The sequence below is a fragment of the Vigna radiata genome, chromosome 1 (genome assembly GCF_000741045.1).
Source record: "Vigna radiata var. radiata cultivar VC1973A chromosome 1, Vradiata_ver6, whole genome shotgun sequence".
Lineage (NCBI taxonomy): Eukaryota > Viridiplantae > Streptophyta > Magnoliopsida > Fabales > Fabaceae > Vigna > Vigna radiata.
In genome coordinates this window covers 12742449-12766819 of record NC_028351.1, presented here as the reverse complement: position 1 = coordinate 12766819, position 24371 = coordinate 12742449, and the positions used below count along the sequence as shown (strand labels likewise).

Genomic DNA, 24371 nt, shown 5'->3' with positions numbered 1-24371 from the left:
AAATTCACTTGTACACATATGATTTATGTATTTCATTGTTCTCTTATGATCCTAAGTAATTTTATTATCAATTTTCATTGTGCAATAAAGAATCAATTTTATTATCAACTACTTTGTGATACTTGATGGGATTGTTTATGGTTATGTGATGAATGCTTTGAGGTTTCATGTGATAATATGCAATGTTTCTGTGAAGTACATGTACATATATGATTATGAGAGGGATGTGATGGTGATGAATATGTGGTTAATCATGTTTGATGGACGTAATTTCATGACTCGTGGAGAGGTTACTTGGTAGTGTCATGTAGTGTTGTTAGTATGAATAGCCGAAGCTAATCTAAGGGTTTATCCTGATGTTTTAAAATATCTCCAATCTCAAGTAGAGATGGATCGTTATGTCATGGGGAGTAGCAAAAGATTCTTGTCTATAGGCTTTAATCATGGCCATAGGTAACTGAAATGGACTAACCTTGCGTGGTAGCTTGGATTGAGCCAGTCATACTACCATTACAAGCGCATGAACCACTGTAACTCGATATTCATACTATATCTGGATGGTCAAGTCTAAGTCTGTGACATGTTTAAGACGGATGTTTATTTTATGTGTGTAATATAATTGTGTGATGGAATTTTATTTTATTAAGATAAATTGTTCTACCACTAGCTTACCCTTGCTTTTGTTCTTGTCTGTTTATGTGTTGTTTTCTCTTTTGCAATGATCACCTAAGTGGTGTGAGTTTAGGGAGACCGTCTTTTAAGTTGTTCCAACGAAAGATGAGGGTGAAGCAGATGGGTTGGTGGATGGTTTTACAGAGGTAAATATATTGTTTTTTGTAGGTTAGTTTTCATCTAGTGATTCTATTATCATATATGTAACGTTTTATTTTAGTAGTTTTTATACTATTAAAATGAAATGTTACAAAAAGTAAAGCCTCAACAAATTCAGAAAAATATTTAATTATTAAAATATTAAATATTTAATAGAAAATGATAGAAAGTTATTTTCTAGTATTTTAAGTTTTTTACATCATAAATTTATTTTTTTAATATTTCATAGTTTTAAAGAAAATGTTCCTATAAATATAAGACAACTCTAACCTAGAAAATAAACTTGTTTTTTGTATTTTTAGAGGCTGGAACAAACACACGTTTTGATGTTTTTTAGTGAAATTCTAATAACGAAACAATATTAAATTAAAAAACATGAAAAATTAGCTTAAAAATTCATTTTGGATTTAATTAAAATTTCTAAAAATGAAATCTTATAATATTGTTAACTTTTATTGTGAATTTATTTCATAACATTTTTTAGATTTTAGATTTTTTTTATGATAATAAAATTCAGTAGAAAATTAAACAAATAATTCTTATAAAATAGAGTATATTTATGTTTGCAAAAGGTTTTCCTCTTTTGAGAACAAAATATAATTTTGTTTTCTTCCCGCTTTTTTCTAGGAAGGTCAATAAACATACTAACTTTCTGGCTTGTGGTTTGGTTTGCAAGATGTGGGCTTCTTTGCTAGTGGTTTGGGTTGAGAGGGTTTACTCCCTACACCACTTCACATTTATTCTTACACCTCCATATTACCTATTTTAGTAATTTAAATCAAAATTGAGATAAAGATAGAGATGAATATTAAGTGGATATAAGAATATAGACTGAATGGATATGTACATACGTTTCCACATCTCTATATATGCCTAATTAAAAAAGTCGATACCATATTCATATTTAGTCAATATAAAGGTATAGTTAGTAATTATGTGACTGCAAGAAGCAATAGCCTATGAGAAAAACTGTCCAATATTTCACTTGCAAGGCGTGGAAAGGGAACTTTTTGTAAGCAATCACTTATGATTCTCATAATTTCTTCTCGCACTTCTATATGGTTGTCAAAAGGTCTAAAATAACTATATTTTTGGATAAACTTATATATTTTGGAATTCCAAATTACACCATCTGTTCCGGTCGGGATTTCGTCCGAGCTCCCTTGCACAATTTCTCACTCTGAATCGTCTAGTCCTCCGCTAATCCGACTCTTGCTTAGCCGATCTCCTTTGTCCAGTCGTCCAGGTACCTGCTAATGATACTCCGACGCTCAAGTCAGTGTTCAAGTTCTTTTGTAATAAAGGTAGAGATAGAGAGAGAAAGAGAGAAATAAATGAGCATTCAATGTCTCCCTACCTCTTACCTTTGACTCCTATTTATAGTTTTTCTCATGGGCCAATGATTAGTGGGAACTTAATCACGGCCCAATCACAGGCCTGCTAAGATCAATTTGGCTTTACTTTAATCTCGAATGCTTAATACCTTAACTCGGGAACCTTATCGGCCGTCGTGACCGGCTATGATTGCTGACAGTCATGCAGACGCTACGGCAAAGGTTTGCCGCCTCGGTCGTACGTTTCGTCTCAAGATTTCTTCTGACTGGTCCTGGCCGCCACAACCCGGTCACTCATCATTTCATCGGATGGTGTGACGGTCGTCCCTTCTCTCATTAGGTCGTTCGTCCTACCCCTTACAGTACACCATCTAAATTGTATTTGTGGATTACGTAATCTAGAAAATACATTTTTAAATTGTATAATTCAAAAATATATTTTAAGTTGTATAAGATGAATATACATTTCTTAATTGGTGTAATTTAAAATATACTTTTTGATTTAGAAATGTATTACATATTATATTTTACAGTCGAAAATATAATTTTAGATTTTGTATCACATTTCATATTAGATTTCATTTATACAATCTGGAATTATTTCTAACTTTTTCTATACATGTAGAGGTGTAGGAAGAATAAATGAATGTGTTAAAATAAATGGTCCATATTTTAATGGGCTGGACGTAGTGACTCAGTCCTTCTTACGACTAATACTTAATGGGCTGGACTTCCATATTTTTAGAATAATTTTTTGGGCGTTACTCCCTGCACCTCCCCAGAGTGCTTCCTCCACCTCCCCATCTCCTTTTTACCCTTTAATAATATTTGAATATGTGTTGTATTTTTAAAAGGTATCAACATTCGTAGGACAAACGGATTTGGACATCCGTTCACGGATATTGAGATCTGTGAACAGCAAACAGATAAACCTGTCAGACTTTGCATCACCATGGAAAACCTGCCAGACTTTGCCATCATCATGGAAGAGCAAGCTAACATATTCCTTTCCAAACTCCTCTGCAATCTCAACATTATTTGCCTTGTAGTATATGTACAACGTAACAACAATCTTAGCAAGCATAATAATAAGAATCTTAACTGGCTTTTGTCTCTATTTAGGTGCTCTTTTTCCTTATTCATATCCCTCACATCGTCGAAGAACTCGTTCGAGAGGAAACTTTTGTGAATAGCTTGATTGGACACCCAATTGATATTACTGGGTCATCTACTCTGGTTAAGAAAGGTTTGAAAATTGATAGCTTAGCTTTGAATTGGGAAGAGAAATATTTTACGTTTTGTAATGATATAAAAGTCAATGAACGGATCTCAAAGAGTGAGAGAAAGCTAGGGGAGGGGGGTGGGGATGCGTGAAAGTGAAAAATGATTTAGATTAAAAATAAAATAATTAAAAATTAAAGGGTAATTTTGTCTTGTGGGGAGGTGGAGGGAGAAGTGGTGGGGGTGGAGGGATTAACACCCTAATTTTTTTGGAATATAGAAAATCATTTTGAAATTAATAGAAAGTGACTCAAGAATTTTTTTTAGATTAAAAAAAATTCCAAAACAACAATACCTCTCTTTGTTATCTTGTCAAGCATTTTTTTTTTCCTAATTCAATATATATATATATATATATATATATATATATATATATATATATATATATATATATATATATATATATATATATATTTCTAGGGGAGAGAAATAAAGACAACTATTAAAAGCTAACAAAATTTAATATATAACTTTTAACCTATGCTTCTTTTTCTAGGAAATGTTTTAGTAAAGAAGAATATTGGCAATTTCAATAAAAATGGTACCTAGTTGATAAAACACCAAAAAATTTAAAAAAAAAAAGGAAAAATTCAAATAAAAAAAGTAAACCCTCAAGTTATCAATTACACTGTAATTGATACTTTAAGATTATCTTTAAAACGTTTATAGTTAAACAACATTACTTAACAAAATTTATAACTACATTAAAAGATTTGATATTTTTATATTATTATCATTGTTTATATAGGAGAAACGTTTCTTAAAACATTATGTTGTTGAATAAAGAAATTAAAACTTTCAAAAATAGTTAAACACTCTGCTTAATAGTTTTTCCATAAAATTAAACTTATTTAATGGAGTTCTTATATATATATATATATATATATATATATATATATATAATTAAAATAAATAAATTATTTTAAGAATCTTATATGCTCTAATTTGTACTTAAAATTTTGTATAAATAAGTACTATATTTTCAAGAAATGTTATCGAATTTTAAGAATAAAATTTTGTATATTTATATTATTCCAATCCTATAAAATAGTCTAATAGTAACTTTAAATATTTAAAATATTTAACAATGAGATTAAATACGAATTAATGACTCAATCCATTATATTAAACTCATATTCATCATAATCAAACTACTAAATTAACATACTTACATCTCATATTTAAATAAGATAAGAAGTTACTAAGTCCTAAGTGCCACAAACTTATATTCCTAACTCCAAACTAACTCAAGTACTTAATTATTTAATAAAATAAAATTTATAAAAATATATTTTACTTTTATTTTTTTAAAGTAATGTTATTTTTGTAAAATAATTTATTAATGATACAAATTATCTATACTATTACATTATAGTGTAATAATTTTGTATTACACAAATTTCATTTATTTTTGGGTTAAATATGTTTTTAGTCCCTATATTTTGGAGCGATTTTGGTTTTAGTCTCTCTTTCAAACTAAGGTACATTTTAGTCCTTCAACTTTAGAAAACTCTGGTTTTAGTCCTTTTTACCAAATTTTTTTAACTTTATTTGTTGTTTCAAACGTGTTTCTAAGTTAACATTGAAGCAAAAATGTGTCAAACAGTGTAAACAATCCAAATGCTATAATGAAACGTGCTTGAAACAACAAATAAAGTTAAAAAAATTTGATAAAAAGGACTAAAACCAAAGTTTTCTAAAGTTGAAGGACTAAATTGTACCTTAGTTTGAAAGAGAGACTAAAACCAAAATCGCCCCAAAGTATAGGGACTAAACACATATTTAACCCTTTATTTTTCTATTGTGTGTTGGACGCCTCCTCCGACTTACAAATAATTGTGATACTGTTCTTACACTGTGTATGGATGTCATCACATTTAGCTGTTCTTATGAATAAAGTAACATGTCCATATGTATTATATATATTGGAGTTACCATTATAAAAATTTTCTGAAAACAAAAATATTTTTTTTAACTTTCTTCATATTAAAAATAAATTTTGTTTTTAATACTATGATTAGTGTTAGCTTAATAAGTTTTTAAAAAATTAATATTTTTTAAATAAACGATCTATAAACATCGCTATTGAATTTTCTAAAACCAAGTTTTATCTTTGAAAATGTTTGATTTAATTTATAATATTATATTTTTAAAAAGTCAAATCTGTAGGAATATTACATCAAAATGTTTTCTAGTATATTTAAAATATATCTTATTATATTTTAAGTTTTAAAAAATACTTTATATTTTTAAAAGAAAAACTGAACAATATAATTAGATTAAAAATTAACATTTCACATTCTTGTAAAACTAAAATTATAACTTCGTGGTTCATATAGGGAAGGAAGATTTACCAAAACACGGCAAGATTATTGAAATTAATAATAGAACCCAAGAAGAAAATTAAAACTCATAAGAAACATATAAAGAACCATGTTCTCAAGTTCAAACTTGCAAGAATACATTTTTAATAGTGAAATGAAAATAATCCTAGTTTTAGGTGCACTACTTGTCCATAATTTAAATTTAAATTTCAATTAATCCTTTTAGCCATCCTTTTAATATTTAATTAAATAAAAATATACAATATTTTTTTACAAATACAATTTTTTTCTCTTACCATTCAATATTAAATGCTATCATCAAATCTATTATTTTAGCATAAATTTATATATACAACTTATCGATTCAACACATTCCAATTTCATTCACTAAACTCCCAAAAATAAATAAAAAAAAATTAATGGCATGACTTCCATATTATAAGAATCTAAAAAATAAAATATTAGAGTTGATAGATATTTTAAAATAATGAGACCGAGTATTTTAATGTTAAAATAATTCAATAATATAAATAGAACTTCATCAACACGTCTCATTATCTTAAACACTCATCATATCTCTAAAATTCATTTTCTGAGTTTTATGCTATTTCTCTCTGAGATTTCTGATTCTTAACACATCTATTCGACGATCAGAAAGTGTCAGAAAGTGTCTAAAAGATCACAGTAGTGAGTCTTTCATTCTTTACAGATTGATTTTTCTTATAGAGCAAGTAAGTTGTTACTCATTTTCTTTAATTCTTAGTTTAAGGCACATGCATATAAGTTTCCTCGCATGTGTCATTTGATATTCTTTTCTATCTCTTTGTCGATTAGAGGTCCTAAGGACTTACTCTGATAATAATTTTGTGGTTTGTAAGTATTTTTAGAGTTTCCTGAGTTGAGGCGGGAGTAATACGTTGTATAGAGTGTTGTAATAATAGCATATTATTGCAAAAGAAACGTTTCTCCAATGGTAATATTCCAACAGCCAAATTCTTAAGTGCTGCAACGGCCAAATTATTTATTGTTTTTTTATTGTCTTTTATTGATTTTATTCTTCCTTATCTCTATAAATAGAGAACTTTTTCCCCATTCCAATACATACCAAAGTTCATTCTTTCTCTTCTTCTCCTAAAATTATCCTGGGTATAAACTCTTTATAGAGTTTCTTGCTAGTTCTGTGATCCTCGAATTCATTTCGAGAAGTTCCTGTTGTATCCTGGGGGACGTGCGCAACACACCGCGGATAAGTCCTTAAGGATAGTGATCTTCACGCCTCAGGAAATGCGGTTTGAGATTTTGGTCAGTATTTTTTACTGTATAGAGTCGTGATAGTTTTCCCAATCAAGTAAGGGAAACTAGTAATTGCCTATAATTTAAATTTACAAGTATGAGTGGTGGTTGATATGATGTTATGTTAATTTGATTGTAAATAAGATGATTATTTTAGTGTTATTGGTGTTTCTTTGATTGTATTTGGTTATTAGCTGTATGATAACATGGATGCTTTTTATTTGTATTTGGTTAACCTTGCGAGTACTACTATTTTGAAGAGTAATGTTATAAAAATTGGTGTTGTATTGAGAAGTAAAGAGTAAGTTGAGTTGTATGTTGATTTTGGAACTTAAGAAGGGATTTTAATAGGCAAGATTTTGAAGTAAAGGTTGAAATGGGAGGAACTGAGTTTCTAGATATGTTCTAGGATCATTTAAAACTTGTTTAAGCTTTGAGTTAGTAGAAATATAATGTAGAATTGGTCGGTAGTTAATAGGATGTGTTTTTGTATGGTTTATGGTTCATTTTAGGGATTTTGAGTAGTGAGATTCTAAAGTAGTAGGTTTGTGTTGAAATAGAGGGTTTGAGGTTTGTTGTTAGGTCATTTATGACTTGTTTAGACCCTTAAAATGTCAAGTGTTAGAAAGGGTGAGATTAAGTTTGAACACTTGAGAGGAGTTAAATTAGCTTAATGCACCTAGTTTTTTTTGTCTAATGAGTAAATATGAGGTTTGGTGTTTATTAGGAGGTTATTAGGACTTAGTTGACTACTTAGAGTGTTAAGAACCTAGTTTAAAGCAAGAGAAATGAGATGCATGAGTTTTAGTTGTAAGTTAGTTGGTTGAACCTTGATTCTTAACTAAATTAGCAAAATGGTATCTAATTTAAGTTATAAACTTGTTTTCAAATCATTCTCAATGTCCATGATGCCAATTTTTATCATTTCGATAGGTATTGAGGGCAACCAAGGCTAAATTATAGGTCCTTACTCTTCTGGTGTGGCGCTCAGCAACAACCAATGAAGCCTGAGTGTTAGAAAGTCGAGAGCCTTGGCGCTCAGCTACGATACGGTGGCCCTCAAGCGCTAGATTTATGTGAAGAATGGCGTTAAGCGGTAAGGATGTCTCGCTCAGTGCCAATGTCTTTGGCATTCTCTCTTTGTTGATTCATTATTTTGCTTCTATGGTTTCTTTTAAGGTTGGTTGGTACTTTATGACATGTTTAGTATATTTTTATGAAATGTTATTAAAGTTTATAAATGATGGTAAGTTATGTGTTAAGGTGTGATTGGATAAGAGTTTTTAAGCAGAAATTCTAAGTGGTTATTTCAAGTTGTGTATGAATGTAGGAAGCTTAGTCTTGGGGGTTATCCTGACACTCTAATGGTCGTTCATTCTCAATTAGAGAGGAGTCATGCATATGGTGAGAGTAGTAGGATGTCCTAGTCTAGGTGCTCCATTATGGCCTAAGACGTAGAACGGACTAACCTTGTGAGTGTGGTAGGATGAAACCAATTGGCAATGACTCTGCAGAGTAGTAGAGGCCACCACAAGTGCGTGATCCGCCATAACTCGACATTCAAACTTTTAATCCAGATAGTCAAGTCTAGGTTCATGGTATGCTTAAGATATTTGTTTAACTTTGTATGAAATGTGATGTATGATGAATTCTTATATTATGTGTTTGTTTCTTTTAACATTAGTTTATCCTTTTTTATGTTTCTTGTTTGTTTGTTTGTGTATGTTTAATTCTTTTGTAATGATCATCTGGTTGGTATGAGTAGAGAATGAAGACGTCTTGGTGTAACAGGCTCTGGAAAGCGATGGTACAAATGTATAGCTTGAATATGGTAGTTAGCTTGATATATTTATAATTATATTGGATAACTTAGTGATATTTTATATATTTCTTGAGTTTAACGGTTTTATTTTATTAATTATGTGATAGTTACTTAATAATTTAAATTAAATATTAAACATAACTTAATAAAACTAAAAACAATTGATCAACTTCATAAAATAAAATAAAATAAAAAATAATGGTAAATTGATAATGAGTTGATAACAGAGTCATATATAAGTTTATTAATTTCAAATTATAGATGATTTCAGCTCACAACATTAAAAAAATTCCATGAAAAACGATAACAAATCTATGGCATATATATATATATATATATATATATATATATATATATATATATATGTAAGTTAATTCTTTTACTAATCCCTTATTAAAATCCGAAAACTATTTAAAGAGGGAGATATATGGTATATGTAATTAAAGTGTAAGTTAATTATTTTTTGAATCCCTTATTATGAATAAAACAAGCATATAATAGGATAAATAATCTAGTCCAAATCCTTTTTATGTTCTCTTCTACCGAACATTAAAATACATTGATATTGATGTATTAAACTTTTTAATATATTTTATTCAAAATGAATGTGTATCCATATATTTTGAAAACATAGGTTAAATAGATTCGATGGTCTCGTGGTTTTCTTTAAGTAGGTCCCTGTATTTTAAGAATGATCAATTTGGTTCCTGATTTGAAAAAATTAGAGCAATTAAGTCCATTCCGTTAACTTCTTTGGACGACGTTAAAAATCATGTTTGCTGGCAGGAGAGGTGTCATTTTCCAAAACACATGGCACATAACCACTTAATGACGTAGACTTAAATTATTTGTTTAGGATTAAAATTAAAAAAACATGTGTTTTAAGTTTAAGTAAAGGTTAATCCAATTAGTTAATCCAACCCAAATTTTTCAGTCCAACCAAAATTGCCTGCCCAACCCAAACCAAGGACTCTTCAGTCAGAATGGAACTGCCAACGCTCGCCGCCATCCTATGGCGGCATCCTTCAGCCCTCCATTGGCGTCACCCGTGCATCTAACAATAGCCATCACCGAATCCAAAATCGCGAAATCAAATTCAAGAAACGGAAAGGAGGTAAACCCACCCCTAATCACGATCATCAGAACAATCCCTAAAGCCTCAAATTGAATGCGAAACCCCACTGCCAATCTGCAAAAAAGAATAAGAATTCCAGCCCAAATTTGAATTCAGAAAGGAAGCCAAAATTTCACAAACCAAAATCCTAATACAACCCTAACAGGAAACGCGAAACAAAACACAAAACAGAAGTCCCAAAACATTTAAATCACCACGGTCTCCCTCCTTGCGTCGCGACCTAGACCGAAGGGAAGGAGACGAAACAAAACGGCCAACGCGCCTTCACACCGTTGCTGCGCCATCGCCGCGCTTTCATCGAGTGTGCGTGCAGTGGAAGCCAGCTCCTCTTTGGGGATCTCGTTCAGAGAAGAGACTTTGAGTCTCGTTTGAGTGAAATGTTAGAATGGGTAGGGGAAATAGAACCCCTAAGTTTTGCTGCTGAGGATCCTTGGGCCAGATCTGGTTCCTTTCACTTTGCAACCGCCACCATAACCTTTGCATCATCCCTTCCAAATTCATTGTTTATCGCTTTGATTCGTTGGTTTTTCAACTTTTACGAACATTCTCTTCTTGTTATGTATTTGATTTTTGTTAGTGAGTTTTGTTGTGGAAGAAGATGTCTGTGGAAAGGTCGTTTAAGGCATGGGAAGAGGTGCAGCGTCACGGGCAGGACCTGGCTGACCGGCTTGCCCAAGGTTTCAGCTGATTGATTCATACGCATATGAATCCTCTACAATTTGTGTGGCCGAACCCTCCGCAATCGAAGCTCTTTGATATGGAGTTTCCAACGCAGAGCTTCGGGAAGAGGGATTTCGCTTTGGCGACTCAAGAGTATGGGATCAATGGCGTGTCAGCGATTTTTGACATCGGGAACAGAATCGGGCAAGTTAGGGCGGACTTTGGGGCCCACTTGAATGGCCTGGTTCAGTAGTTTTTTCGATCGTTGTCGGTGCTAGTGCCCTTCAAGCATGAGGAGAGTTCGGTGAGGGTGAAAGGTGGGGATAAGGGGTAGTAGAGAGGAGGAGTCAGATTGTTGTGTCGGAGGATTTGGGGTTGGGGTCGATTAGCGAGAGGTTGAAGAATCATGGGTTTGCTGAGAATTTTAGAATGGGTAGTGGAAACAGAACCCTTAAGTTCTGCTGGTGAGGATCCTTGGGCCAAATCTGGTTCTTTTCACTTTTTTTTTTTAAAGATAAAAAATAACCAATTTCTCCAATTCTTTAAAGTACGTGCTTTTTCAATTTAAATCCTAAACAAATACTTTAAGTTCACGTCATAAGTAATTATATGCCACGTGTTTCAAAAATGATACATATTTCTGTCAGCAAACACAATTTTTAATGTCATCTAAAGAAATTAACGAAATAAATTTAATTGCTCTAATTTTTCTAAATCAGAAACTAAATTAATCATTTTAAAAACATAGGAACGTACTTGAAAAAATTAACAAAAATAGAGAGTACCAAGATCTATTTAAGGGGAAACGTAATAAAGAAACAGCAGCAAGAATCGAGAACATCGAGATTCCGTTATAATGAAAAGTTATGCAAGAAAAGCTGCAACATTGGAAGTAGAACGAGAGTTATTGGTTGAGAATGTTAGCATTTTATGGATGCTACGACCACGATAAATAACCCAATTCTCTCTCATGGGTTGGAATTTGGATTTATTTAAAAGAACAAGATAAAAGTACAAGGTGGATACACGCATGACATTGCACATTCTTATGTAGCCACCTCATATCTACGTGGAGTTTCGAACATTATAAATGTTACACGTTTTCTTGTCTTTAATGCTACTACCGCGTTCCGTTATAAACTTCTATTACACCGTAAATTGTGGGTACAAAGTTTTTTGCATTTATTTGTAAACTAATTAAATTCATGAGTTACTTTTGAAAGTCAAATTTTATAGTAATATTTTTTTGTCTGTTTTATTGCCACTTTCACAATTTCAAATAGATATTATAATAGGCTTTTTTTATATCTTTATCTGTATCTGATATTTATTTTCTATTTATTTCAGATATATTTGTTATGATACAGGGATGAAAGGATAAAATAAATTATCCTGATACTAGACATTGGATTAATAATGAATATTTTATTAAAGCTAATAATGTAATTTAAAAACAAATAAAAAGAAACGAAAACAGTATATATATTTATATATTTAAGTACACTGGAGAAACTGTTATTTTTTTATTTTTATATTAAGAGATAATATCAGTTTATTTAAAAAGACATTAGAAATAAATATTTTTTTTTTCTAAATTTTATGTTATTAAGTCTTTTTTTTTTTAGAAAGTTATAAATTTAATCTTTTATGATCAAAATTATTAGTTTTATTATTATTTTTTTTACATATGACAAACGGTTTAATATATATATATATATATATATATATATATATATATATATATATATATATATATATATATATATATATATATATATATTGTCTTAAGATTTGCAAGATAGCTTAGTAAATGGTATATAACATTCTGAGTTCGATAAAGTTGGTAAGATATTGTAATATCTTCCTAAGCCACAAGATATATGGATAGTGAGAATTCAAACAATTCAATAAGGTGAATGAAAAACTTACATAACCGATAGAAAGTTTGCATAGTTTCAATAAGGTGCACTGAGAATTCATATAACTTAAATGTGAGTTCAAATAGCTTAATAAGGTGTATTAGTCCAAATAGTTTGGATAAACTCTTTAGATTTTCGACTAAGTTATTTGATTTATCTATGTACTTATCATGTTATCTAATCCTTAGTTGACTATTTAGATATTTGTTGACCCGAAGAAACAATAAACATGTATTGTTAACCTTACTAGATTGGGAATATTTTAAAGAGTTTGTCGACCTAAATTATCTAGTCGACCTAAAACACAATAAACATGTTTTAAGTTAGGAATATATATATATATATATATATATATATATATATATATATATATATATATATATATATATATATATATATATATATATGGGGTTTGCTAACTTGNTATATATATATATATATATATATATATATGGGGTTTGCTAACTTGCGTACGCCTGTTTTTCAGTTGGTATATTTTAGCAATGTGTACCGGGTTTCGGTAGACAAAAATACCTTTATATATCATGGATTCTAAATTTTAAGGTTAAGGGTATTTTAATAATTTTCATTCTCAAAATTAAAAAAATAGAAAAAGAAACCCTCAAACCCTTACTCACCTCTCTCATTCCTCTCAACCCTTTCTCTTTTATCTCTTTCACTCCAACCTTTTCTCTATCATCCTTACGTTAGCTCCAATTGAAAAAGATCAGAAACACTTGCCTCATTTTAATAACTTTCATTCTCAAAACTAAAAAAGAAACCCCAAACCCTTACTCACCTCCTTCATTCCTCTCAACCATTTCTCCTTCATCTCTCTCACTAAAACATTTTCTCTGTCATCTCTGCACTAGTCCTAACTAAAAAAACATTCATTATTAAACGATTTACTTTTGTAAAGAGTTGAGTCATTGACATATTCACCTTCCAAAAAAAGTTCATTCAAAATCTCTTTAATTTCATTATCTTCACTATGTATATTACAGCCAACAGACACAACTTACACCAAGACTTATGAGCCTCCTTCCTTTACATTCTGAGACTACTAACATTGCTCCATGGTCATTTAATTTTTTTGGTAGAAATTCATTAACTTGTTTTCCTTTACTAAAGAAAAAACAAATCAAAATACAATAAAATTCTCAACGATAAAATCAAACAATTAAAATTCTAAATCTTGAAATTTTATTTAAAATTATATAAAGAAAAAATTAGGTGCTTTAATTTTTTTATTTATGTAAGTATTTTTTTTCTCTAACCATTTTATTTAATAATGAGTGTGTTTTTAGTTTTGAGAATGAAAATTATTAAAATAAGACAAGTGTTTCTGATTTTTTTCAATTGCGGCTAGGGTAGCGATGACAGAGAAAAGGTTGGAGTGAAAGAGATGAAAGAGAAAGGATTGAGAGGGATTAGAAAGGTGGATAAGAGTTTGAGGGGTTTCTTTTTTTATTTTTTTTAATTTTGAGAATGAAAATTATTAAAATACCCTTAACCTTAAAACTTAGAATTCATTATATAAGGGTATTTTTGTCTACTGAAACCCGGTACACATTGCTAAAATATACCAACTGAAAAACAGGCGTACGCAAGTTAGCAAACCCCTATATATATTGTGAATTACTTAAATATAAAAATATTATTTTCACATATATTTATTTATTTATTAAAATTAAAAATTATTTATATATTAAAAGTACAAGGCAATCTTTTATAAACTTAAAAGCTTAATACCTCCATTGGTCCTCTGATTTGTCAACTAATCTCATTTTGGTCCTCAAGTTTGCAACAGTCTCAATTTAGTCACAATTTTTGAAAATATGAACACATTATATCCCATCCGTTAAGTGGTAGCAAACGGCGTTAAGTGTTGTCCACGTGTTGGAATGAGAATGTGGTGAGGTGTTATTTTTTTTTACGTGGCAATTGGGATTTAGGAATTTAGGAATATTAAAAAATCAAACCTCTGATTATTGGGAATCATGGATTCGAATTTGAGTTTGGGGATTTCTTTTGGTCTGATTTTTTGTTCAATTGAACTCTCACTTTTTGAGCCATCATAATCCACAGAGTCCCTTGAAGGCCAAGAAGCACGGTCAGTTGGTTCATTCCTGACCGAGCTTTCTGAATCCCTCTCAATTGAAAAATCAGCATCAATAATGGGAGGAGCACTTGGAGTACCCAATCNGACGGCNTCATCANGACATTTCACATTGGAAAGGTGANCTTTNTTNNGAAACCGAACAGCGCCACNAACTGGAGTGAGCTTCCTTTGAACACATTTATTGAAACCCACTTCTCCATCTGTGAATCTTNTGACACTGCATGGAACCTGAATGGTTAGNTTTTNATTAGCTAAACCCGTCTTGAGAATTCCACAGCGCCCTTGGGGTTTAGATCCAAACAATTGTTCCTCGTCGTAGTTGTGTGGAATTGGCGAGTCGGAGAAATCAATGTTGCTAGGAGCAGAGAGTTCTTCGTCGGAGAAGACATCCTCCATGCTGATGTCGCTGTCGTCGTCGGCATGGTGATCACCGTAGCCAAATGCGAGGTTGCGCGACTGTAACAAAGCTGAGTGGAACTTCAATGGAGGCAGAACAGGAGAATTGAGACTGTTGGCAGAACTCAAAATAGGAGATCTCGGGAATCGATCGCTAGTGCTGATTTTCTCGGCCAGAGGAGAGCGTATGAGAGAAGGAGGAAGATCTTCAACCTCAAGCTTTGGTTTGGATCCCTGTAGAAAACATTAAAGTTGGAAAAAGGGTCATGGAATCCCTAAAAAGAGTGACCCTAAATCCCTAAATCCCAATTGCCACGTAAAAAAAAAAATAACACCTCACCACATTCTCATTCCAACACGTGGACAACACTTAAAGCTATCACTTAACGGATGGGACACAATGTATTCATATTTTCAAATATTGTGACTAAATTGAAACGGTTGCAAACTTGAGGATCAAAATGAGATTAGTTGACAAATCAGAGGACCATTAGAGGTATTAAGCCTAAACTTAAATATAATAAAACTTCAATAATTTTTATTTGGTGATGCGCCGTATTAACCGTTTCGAATTAATTGAGATGTTATGTTCTTCAATAAATAAGATTTTAAGGAAACTATTTATTGTTGAAATGTGATAAACAGAGTTATATAATTCCTGATTTATTTAAATTATCTTATTCTAATAAATACTTATTTTGTTTCACAATGAGTACGACTTTATCTATATAACAAAGTTTTAAATTAAATAATTTTTTCACATTTTAATGAAATATTATTTTTTCTCAATTAATATTCATATTAATTTCTCTTTCTTTATGGAATGCAATAAATTTATTCAACCATATAATGGTATCTTAATAATGTTTTAAGTATATTTGATTTTATTCAAACTTTTTATATCTTTGAACCAAATTAACGACGTATGATTATTCGTTATTTGTATTTTTATGTTAAAATAAAATTAAATATGTTTTTAGTTTCTTAACTTTTTAGTAAAAATTAAAATTCATTTTTTTTCAAAACTTTATATTAATTTAGTCTATAATATTAGAATTGTATAAATTTAGTTCTTTTAACTAAATTTAGTTAATTTATTTGAGTTTTCGAATAGGTTTCTTAATCAATATTAAAAAAAAAATGTCAAAATAGTGTAAACAACTGTTTAAAACGTCAAATAAACTTAAGGTTAAAAAAATTTATACATTTTAAAAGATATAATACTAAATTGGATCAAAATTAAAAAAAAAATTAATTTCAATTTTTATTATAAATTGAGGACAAAAATATATTTAACCTTTAAATAAACTTAATTGTTTTTTCATAAATTTAAGTATTTTAATTAAATTTATAATAAGAATTTCTTTATATTAACAATTTAAAAATTTTATATTCCTCAATTAGCTTTCTTATGTCAATGATATAATTATTTGATTCTGCATCATTATGTACTTGAACAACAACAAAATTGATGTTTCGAAATTTTGATTATTTTTATGAAAAATATCATTTCATTTTATAAATTAAATATTAAAAAAAATAGTTAAGTTCACCATGTGAGTTTGATAAAAGAATTTCATAACTTCATTTTTTTTCTTTTTACCAAAACTCAGTGTTTTAAAACTGAACATCAAATGAATACGCTATTTCAATTACAGGCTGAGATTCAATTAAAAAATTTAAATATTTTTTATAATAAATAAAAGAAAAGTTTTCAATGGACACTTAATTTCATTTATTTCATCAAAAACTTAAAATATAATTTAATCTTAGTAAAATCGTATTAAAATGTAACCATTTCCTTAATTCATGTGAAAGACTTTAAACTACAATAATTATAGAATGAAGGGATTATGTTAATCCAAACTTTACTATATTATTTCTATTCCTTTCTAATGGTAGGATCTTTAAAAAAAAAAATGTTCTTTCATATATTTTCAAAGAATAAAATTGGAATTATTTTAGGACCAAGAAAGCAACTAATAAAAAATGATTTTATTTAGTTTACTAATAATAAGAAATAACTCCAAGTTGACCACTCTGGTGGTGACTCCATGCAACTTAATTGAAGTATTGTGTTTTCCTTTCTTACCCATTTGTTCTCGCCTATAAAACACCACCCATGTTCCAACATTTCCAGACCTCAGAGCAATAACAATACAACACAAACCTTAATTTCTTCCAAAAAGAACATCATAGTAGAAATGGCTACACGCGTGATTCCTCGCAAGATCCTCAAGGGACCCCGCTACAACACGTCCACCAAGCCCCTCAACACCGTGCATCCCTCTCTCACACCTGCCATCGCCCCGCCGGCGCTTTTTGAGAAGCCACCAAAAGTGCCAGCTGAGGCGGTGCTGGCCATGGACGACGGGGAGCGGCTTTTCACCTCCGTGTCCACGGGACGGCTGCTCCGGTCAGCAGCAATGCTTCATGCAACGGCGGTGGGGCCCATGGTGGACATGGGAATGTGGGTGATGAGGTCGCCGCTGTTTCAGAGTGGGCTGTGGCGGGATCTAGTCACGTACACCACGCGCGAGACGTTCTTCTCCCACTTCTGCGCCGGCGAGGACGCTGTAACTGCAAGTAAGAGCATCATGGCGCTAAACGACGCCGGCTTGCGCGGCATGCTCGTGTACGGTGTGGAGGATGCACATGATAATGAGGGGTGTGATCGGAACCTTAATGGGTTCCTTGAAACGGTTACTGTCAGCAAATCGCTTCCACCAGCTTCTGTAATGGCTTCTTCTTTCTCTGTTTTTCATTTTTTTTTCTCACATGCAATGGGAGAATGAGCTAGAGTGGGTCCCACTTGAATTTATTGTCTTTTTTTCTTCAGAGTTTTAGATCCCTCCTAAAACATCTCTCTGATCGGTGAAACTTTGTTTTCTTCAAGAAAAATAAAAGAAAACAATTTAGTTAATGAAAAAAATGGTGTCTCAATTTTAGATGGTGAAAATTTTACTCAAAACTGGATAAAATATTTTTGTACCCTTCTCTGACATGGGTTTGGTTGAATCCTGTGCCTTTTTGTTTTCACAGGAAAAAAAGAAAGTTATTTTGAAATGTTTGAATTTTGTAGTAAATTAAACAAAGATTAAATGCGTCATGTGAATTTCACATAATTTGACATTTTTGGAAATATTTTATTTTTTTAATTATGATTATCAATTATTAATCTTTTCGGAAGTTGATGTGCTTCCATGCTCTTTAATATTTTTTTACAACTAATTATGGTGTTTCATTGTTCTTTGTGCAGTATTTTTTGTGCAAATGTTTTTGTATATCTACTTTATATTAATATTTTAATGGTATGCCAGATCATAATTGTGAGATGCATATCGTTTGATGTAAGGAAAGAAAAAGAGTGTGATCCACACTAGTCAAAAATGAATGACTGCATTTTTTAATACCACGTGATTTTAATATACCAACTTTTTGATAAATTCTTTTGCACCAACTTAAAATCGCTGTTAGTATTTTGTGTAATTTGAGACTCTGCAACGAAACACGTACGGTGCGGCGTGTTTGATTTTTCTGTGATTGAATCTACAAGTGGGTACCATGTATAAATCATTGTCAGAAAATCAACATTATAGTGTGACCACTTGAGATGCCCTTTAAGGTCATGTTTGATTTATTTATTTTTTTCATTATATTGATGTGGGGATGTGTTATTTTGTCCCTTTCAGAAAGAGGACAATGGTGTTGGCAGGTGCTGGCAGTTTGGTATTACTGCTGCTGCACATGAGCTGTGATTCACTCTCATGCCATGAGAAAATTCCAGTGTACGAATTGAGAGAAAAGAAATTGATGTGCTTTCATGACAGTACACAGCACTTTTACCAATTTCTACCCAAGTTTTTAATGATTTCATTGTCAATTTTCTTGCATTGTGTTTGGTAGGCCATGCGGTTGACGTGTTTGTTGTATTGTTAGTACGTTTTTATGCGTTTTCTGGTGTTTAACTTATGCAGCAAAGTTTAATCTTTGATGTGACAGGCGAGCTTCATCGTTGTGAAAATCACAGCAATATGCCCCATGGCATTGCTTGAAAGAGTCAGTGACCTTCTAAGATGGCAACAGAAAGACCCTTCATTCGTTTTGCCATGGAAGCAAGATTCTCTCCCAATTTTTGCAGAAACTAGCCCTTTGTACCACACACAGAAGAGACCAGAACCTCTAACCCCGGAAGAAGAGAGTGATCTGCAACTTGCCAACCAGAGACTCCTTCAACTCTGCCAAACGTGTGAGGAGGTTAATATGCCTCTGTTGGTTGATGCTGAACACACTACTGTTCAACCAGCTATTGATTACTTAACATACGCTGCTGCAATCAAGCACAACAAAGGTAGCAACCCCATTGTGTTTGGGACCCTCCAAACTTACCTGAAAGATGCCAAAGACAGGCTGTTGCTCACAACAAAGGCAGCAGAGAAAATGGGAGTTCCAATGGGGTTCAAATTGGTGAGGGGTGCTTACATGTCCACAGAGAGTAAATTGGCTGAGTCTTTTGGAAATGCATCCCCAATTCACAATACCATTCAGGACACACACAATTGCTTCAATGACTGTGCATCATTTATGCTGGAAAAGGTTGCCAATGGACCTGATTCAGTTGTTCTTGCAACTCACAATATTGAGTCTGGTATTTAATCTGCAACTATAAGGCTGTTCATTTTCTTATAATCTATATTTACAACAGAGTTTAATTTCCTATATTTACAATGTTGGTGCATGTACTGTTTCCATGTTAATGTGTATAGGGAAATTGGCTGTGGCAAAAGCTCATGAATTAGGAGTTGGGAAGGTGAAGAACAAGCTAGAATTTGCACAGTTATATGGAATGGCAGAGGCACTTTCATATGGTTTAAGCAATGCAGGGTTTCAGGTGAGCAAGTATATGACATTTGGACCTGTAGAAATGGTGATGCCTTACCTCCTTAGAAGGGCTGAAGAGAATAGAGGGCTCTTGGCTGCTTCAGGCTTTGATAGGCAACTGATGAGGTATGCTAAATTCAAGTTTTTGTTCATTAATCTCTTGGTGACATAGGAAATATCTGCTTTGATGTTAACAATATGATCATTTTTCTCTGAGCAGAAAGGAGTTGGTAAGGAGGCTAAAAGCTGCTGTCTTCTAGTCAGCTAGGAAGCATGGTTTCATTAACTTCTGTAAATGTAGAGAATTCTATGTTATCAGATAGAACTGTGCTTTAAATGAAATGAAAATCTGCATTATTTTGGTGCTTTTGTTGGAAACATAATTGCATTTTTTTCTCTCTTCACTCTTGAGCTATGAGGATAAATTGGAATGTGTTGAAGGTAAGTTTGGAAAATGTGAATAGTAATTTATAATGCTTGGGTGAGACAAGTTTTTGAACCTGGCTGTTAGTCAAGTTGGTTTGTTTCATTTAACTATCACAAAAACTTCCACTTTTGAAAGACTTCAAATTGATTAATAATGTATGTGCAATGGATGTCACTTTTATCTAACAACAGTCAAACTAAAGTTGTCACTATAACAAGTTCTTGCACATTAGGAATTTTTTTCTTCTTTTATTAAAAATTTAGTGAGAAGCACTGATAATGCTTTATTACAACCTTTTGTTATTTCTATAAATGCTTAAATAATGTTGACATTTCTCTAATGTTCTAAAATACTTGTTGACATTTCTCTAATGTTAAAGGTGATTCATTTTTCTGGTTTGACTAGAAATCCAACTTATCTAACATTTCAAATGTGTTTTTGTATAAACTTGATAAATTTTTTTAAAAGAAGTAAATAATATTTCCCAAGTCAAAATTAGTTTATACACAAATTTAAAAATAAAAATTTCTAATAATCATGAGAGATTTCTACAATTTATTTATTATAAACCAAATTTGTAAAAAATAAACTAAATTAATTATCTATTCATTCCATAACCCATTCCATACACAAGTTTGTTTAACTCAATTCAAAGATAATCTTGACTGGCTCGAAATTTTAGAAGTCATTGAACTCATCATATCTTAATGTTAAACTTGAGTTATACTTTATGTTGTTTTGACTCGGTTTAGTATTTTATATTAGTTTCTTTTTTTTTTCATTTCACGTAAAAAAGGGATAAAACTGATAGAACCTGAAAAAATGATAATATATATCCTATATTATTTTAAAATTTATATTGATGCAAGACATTTTTTAATCAATCAACATGCTATATCTCCACATCATGATATATATATTATTTGTTTTAAAATATATCCAGGAAAATACACTTTAATTTTTTATTGTGGAGTCTTAAAAATGAGAATAATTTCAATTGTAAATCACCAATTAGCCAATTATCAAGGTTCGATCATGCTCTTAATGACAACAACACATCCAAATCGAAAAGGATTAATTAATATTAACATGTAAATCATGGTCACATTCTCTAATTTACATGAACTTATTCTTTTCTAAATAATATATATTAATTTAATGATCCTGAGCTTTCTTCCTTAACAAATAATATAGTTTCTTAACCATGGTCGGTGTGAAAAACAAAAATCTAAATATTCATTCAAAGGCTGAGTCGGAAAAAATGAGTTATTGAATAATCAGTGATTATACAATCTTATCTTGGAAGAACTTTGAACGTATTTCTTTTTCCATTAAAAAGATAAGATTGGTTCAACAAGATAGCCTCCTAACCAATCAATGTCACGATAATCACAGTTACAATATTTATGTATACACCCATCACGTAATTAATAACTTAAAATAAGCTATTTGGGTAATATTTTATCTTACTTTATACTTAATTCAAAATTTCTCAATCATTTATGATATACAAGAATTATATGACATAAGACTTTTGTTGTGTTCATCTATTACTTTTGGTTTGATTCCATGGAAGAACTTTCACGTCATTCTCAAAAGTTGCACTTTCATGGTTTCATTTTCTACGTTTCTACTGTTTGGTTGATAGATAGGGAGCATGTCCTATTCCCCACTTGATATATATGAATCAATAAGAACACTTTATATCTCAAAACTTATATAATATATATGTATATATGTATATGTATGTATAAAACTTTTTGGTATAATAAGCAAGAAGAAAAGAAAGGGAATTGTATATAATAAAAAAATGTTGATATAATGAAAGTTAATATTGTAAAAAATGTTATCAAAATTTATTACATAAGTAATGTAATTAAAAAAAATATTAATATTATTCGATTTAGTTCTTCAAAGTATAGGAATAGGAATCTAATTTTTTTTTTTTTTTATGATTGTGTATGTAAATTTCTCTTATATCCCCAATCACTAAAAATGTTTGTTTTTAAAATTATAATTATTTTAGAACATTTAAAATATAAATATTTTAATAAAATATGTAGACATGTTATAATTTATATATCAAATTATTATATCTATAGTTTTTAATTAATTTGATCAATATGGCTAAATTTTAAAAGTAAATATTTTAATTTTAAACTTTTGATTCATCTTTTTAAAACGGTGAATAAGTTGGATATAAATTTAAAATTACAATCAATTTTAGAATATGAACCAGCTTCTATGGACTACTTAACCTATTCATAGAATAAAGAAATTAATCAATTCTTAACCTTTGGAATTAAAAACTTAAATAAGATTACTTGTTAATAATAATTACACTAGAAAGATAATATAGGATTATCATACTACTAATTCTAAAACCTAATTAAGAACATGATTACTTTACAAGTTCATACACGTTAAAGCTTGTTAACTATTAATGATATAAATAAATGACCATTTAAAAGTATTAATAGCTTATTATTATTGTATTAATTTGAAAAGTAACTTTAGTGTCGAAATTTCTTTACAAGAAATTGGACAGTTTGGAATATTATGGAATTCATCTAGATAGTTTTGTAAAAATATTTGTCAATAAAACTTCAATCGAAAAGATAATTTCTTTGATTAGGTTTTCTATAATATTTTATTTTGATATAATATAAGTGTTTCTATAATAGAACACAAATACATCAAAATTCTTACTTTTCTTTTTTTCACGAAAACGATGGTTTGATTTGAAAGAGAGTCTATATATACTAAGTTGGGTGTTTAACAGTTCACCAAATTTCGCCAAAATTACTTATACTTTCAAAATAAAATATCAACGAGACTTTAATTCTTAAAGCAACCAACTTTGAATGAACAATGCTTAATTAAATTTCAACTTTCGTATAAAGTTTGTCCATAAAACAATTGTTATAAATTTAAGTATTTTCATTGAACTTTTATTAAATTTGCTTATTTATTAAGTATTCAAAATATTTGTATTTTATTATTAATTTTTTTAATTTTATAATAAAATTTTAAATTTATAATAAATATAATTACTTACCTTCTTATATTAATTTTATATTTATAGATTTTCAAAATAATTACCTTTTCCTTTACATAAATTTAGGATTAGAAATTATCTTCCCCCAAATACTCTTCTAAAAATATTGAATGTCTAATCAATAAGATAACGACATATCATACTGTACATATTACAAACATTCAACAAAACAAAATAAAAGATAATAAAAATTTAAATGAAATATCTTTTTTCTTTAAAAGTTAATTTTTAGGTATTTGTTAACTTAAGTAAGTCTTAAATTTAGTTGATAAAAATATTTTCATATATTATGAATTATTTAATTTTAATTTAAATAAATTTTTATTTTTTATTTTTTATTTTAAACTAAAAATGAAAAGTATTAAAATATTATGTATTTAAAATATGTTTTTTTATAAATTTTTTTATCAATTAAAATTTGGAATACTTTTTTTACATAAGTTAACAAATATATATAAATATATATATATATATATATATATATATATATATATATATATATATATATATATATATATATAAAAGATAAATCTTTGTTTATAAACCCGTCAGTCATTAAACTTTCAGGATTTAATAACATAGCCTTTGTTAATTTAATAATAGTGAAATAGGCTTGGGTTTGTATTTTCCAATACTAAGTAATAATATCTTGGGAAATAAAATTGAAAATAATTGGGATGAAAAATTGCAAATATAAAAGTGACCAAATTGTATGATTTACCAGATAAAAATGAAAAAAAAAAAATTGATGCTTATAAAAGAAATTGAAGAAATAATTGATATCTAAAAGATATAAATTTCAGTATGTACTTTTATCCATCTTAAAGTTTCTTTAAAATTAAAATTAAAAATAAAAAATTGAAAGAGACATATGGAGAGAGGTTTCTT

At 29.9% G+C, this 24371-nt stretch overlaps 1 protein-coding gene across 2 annotated transcripts; it reads left to right on the top strand.

Annotated features, from left to right (window-relative positions):
• Positions 1-17300: 17300 nt before the first annotated feature.
• On the top strand, positions 17301-20359 carry LOC106766629 (proline dehydrogenase 2, mitochondrial). 2 transcript variants are annotated; one of them, XM_014651349.2, is made up of 4 exons: positions 17301-17852; positions 19120-19765; positions 19884-20124; positions 20219-20359. In XM_014651349.2, exons 1-4 carry the CDS (start codon positions 17322-17324, stop codon positions 20256-20258), a joined length of 1458 nt encoding a protein of 485 aa, XP_014506835.1. In that variant the 5' UTR covers positions 17301-17321; the 3' UTR covers positions 20259-20359. The 2 variants fall into 2 exon arrangements, with proteins under 2 accessions (XP_014506835.1, XP_022640835.1); XM_022785114.1 differs by lacking the exon at positions 20219-20359 and having other exon boundaries at positions 19884-20170.
• Positions 20360-24371: the final 4012 nt, after the last annotated feature.

Bases quoted from the DNA above. Each gene is read 5' to 3' on its own strand.
- LOC106766629 (XM_022785114.1), top strand. From the start codon at position 17,322: ATGGCTACACGCGTGATTCCTCGCAAGATCCTCAAGGGACCCCGCTAC. The intron at 17,853-19,119 runs GTAATGGCTTCT...TTGATGTGACAG, and splicing joins AATCGCTTCCACCAGCTTCT to GCGAGCTTCATCGTTGTGAA. The intron at 19,766-19,883 runs GTATTTAATCTG...TAATGTGTATAG, and splicing joins AACTCACAATATTGAGTCTG to GGAAATTGGCTGTGGCAAAA.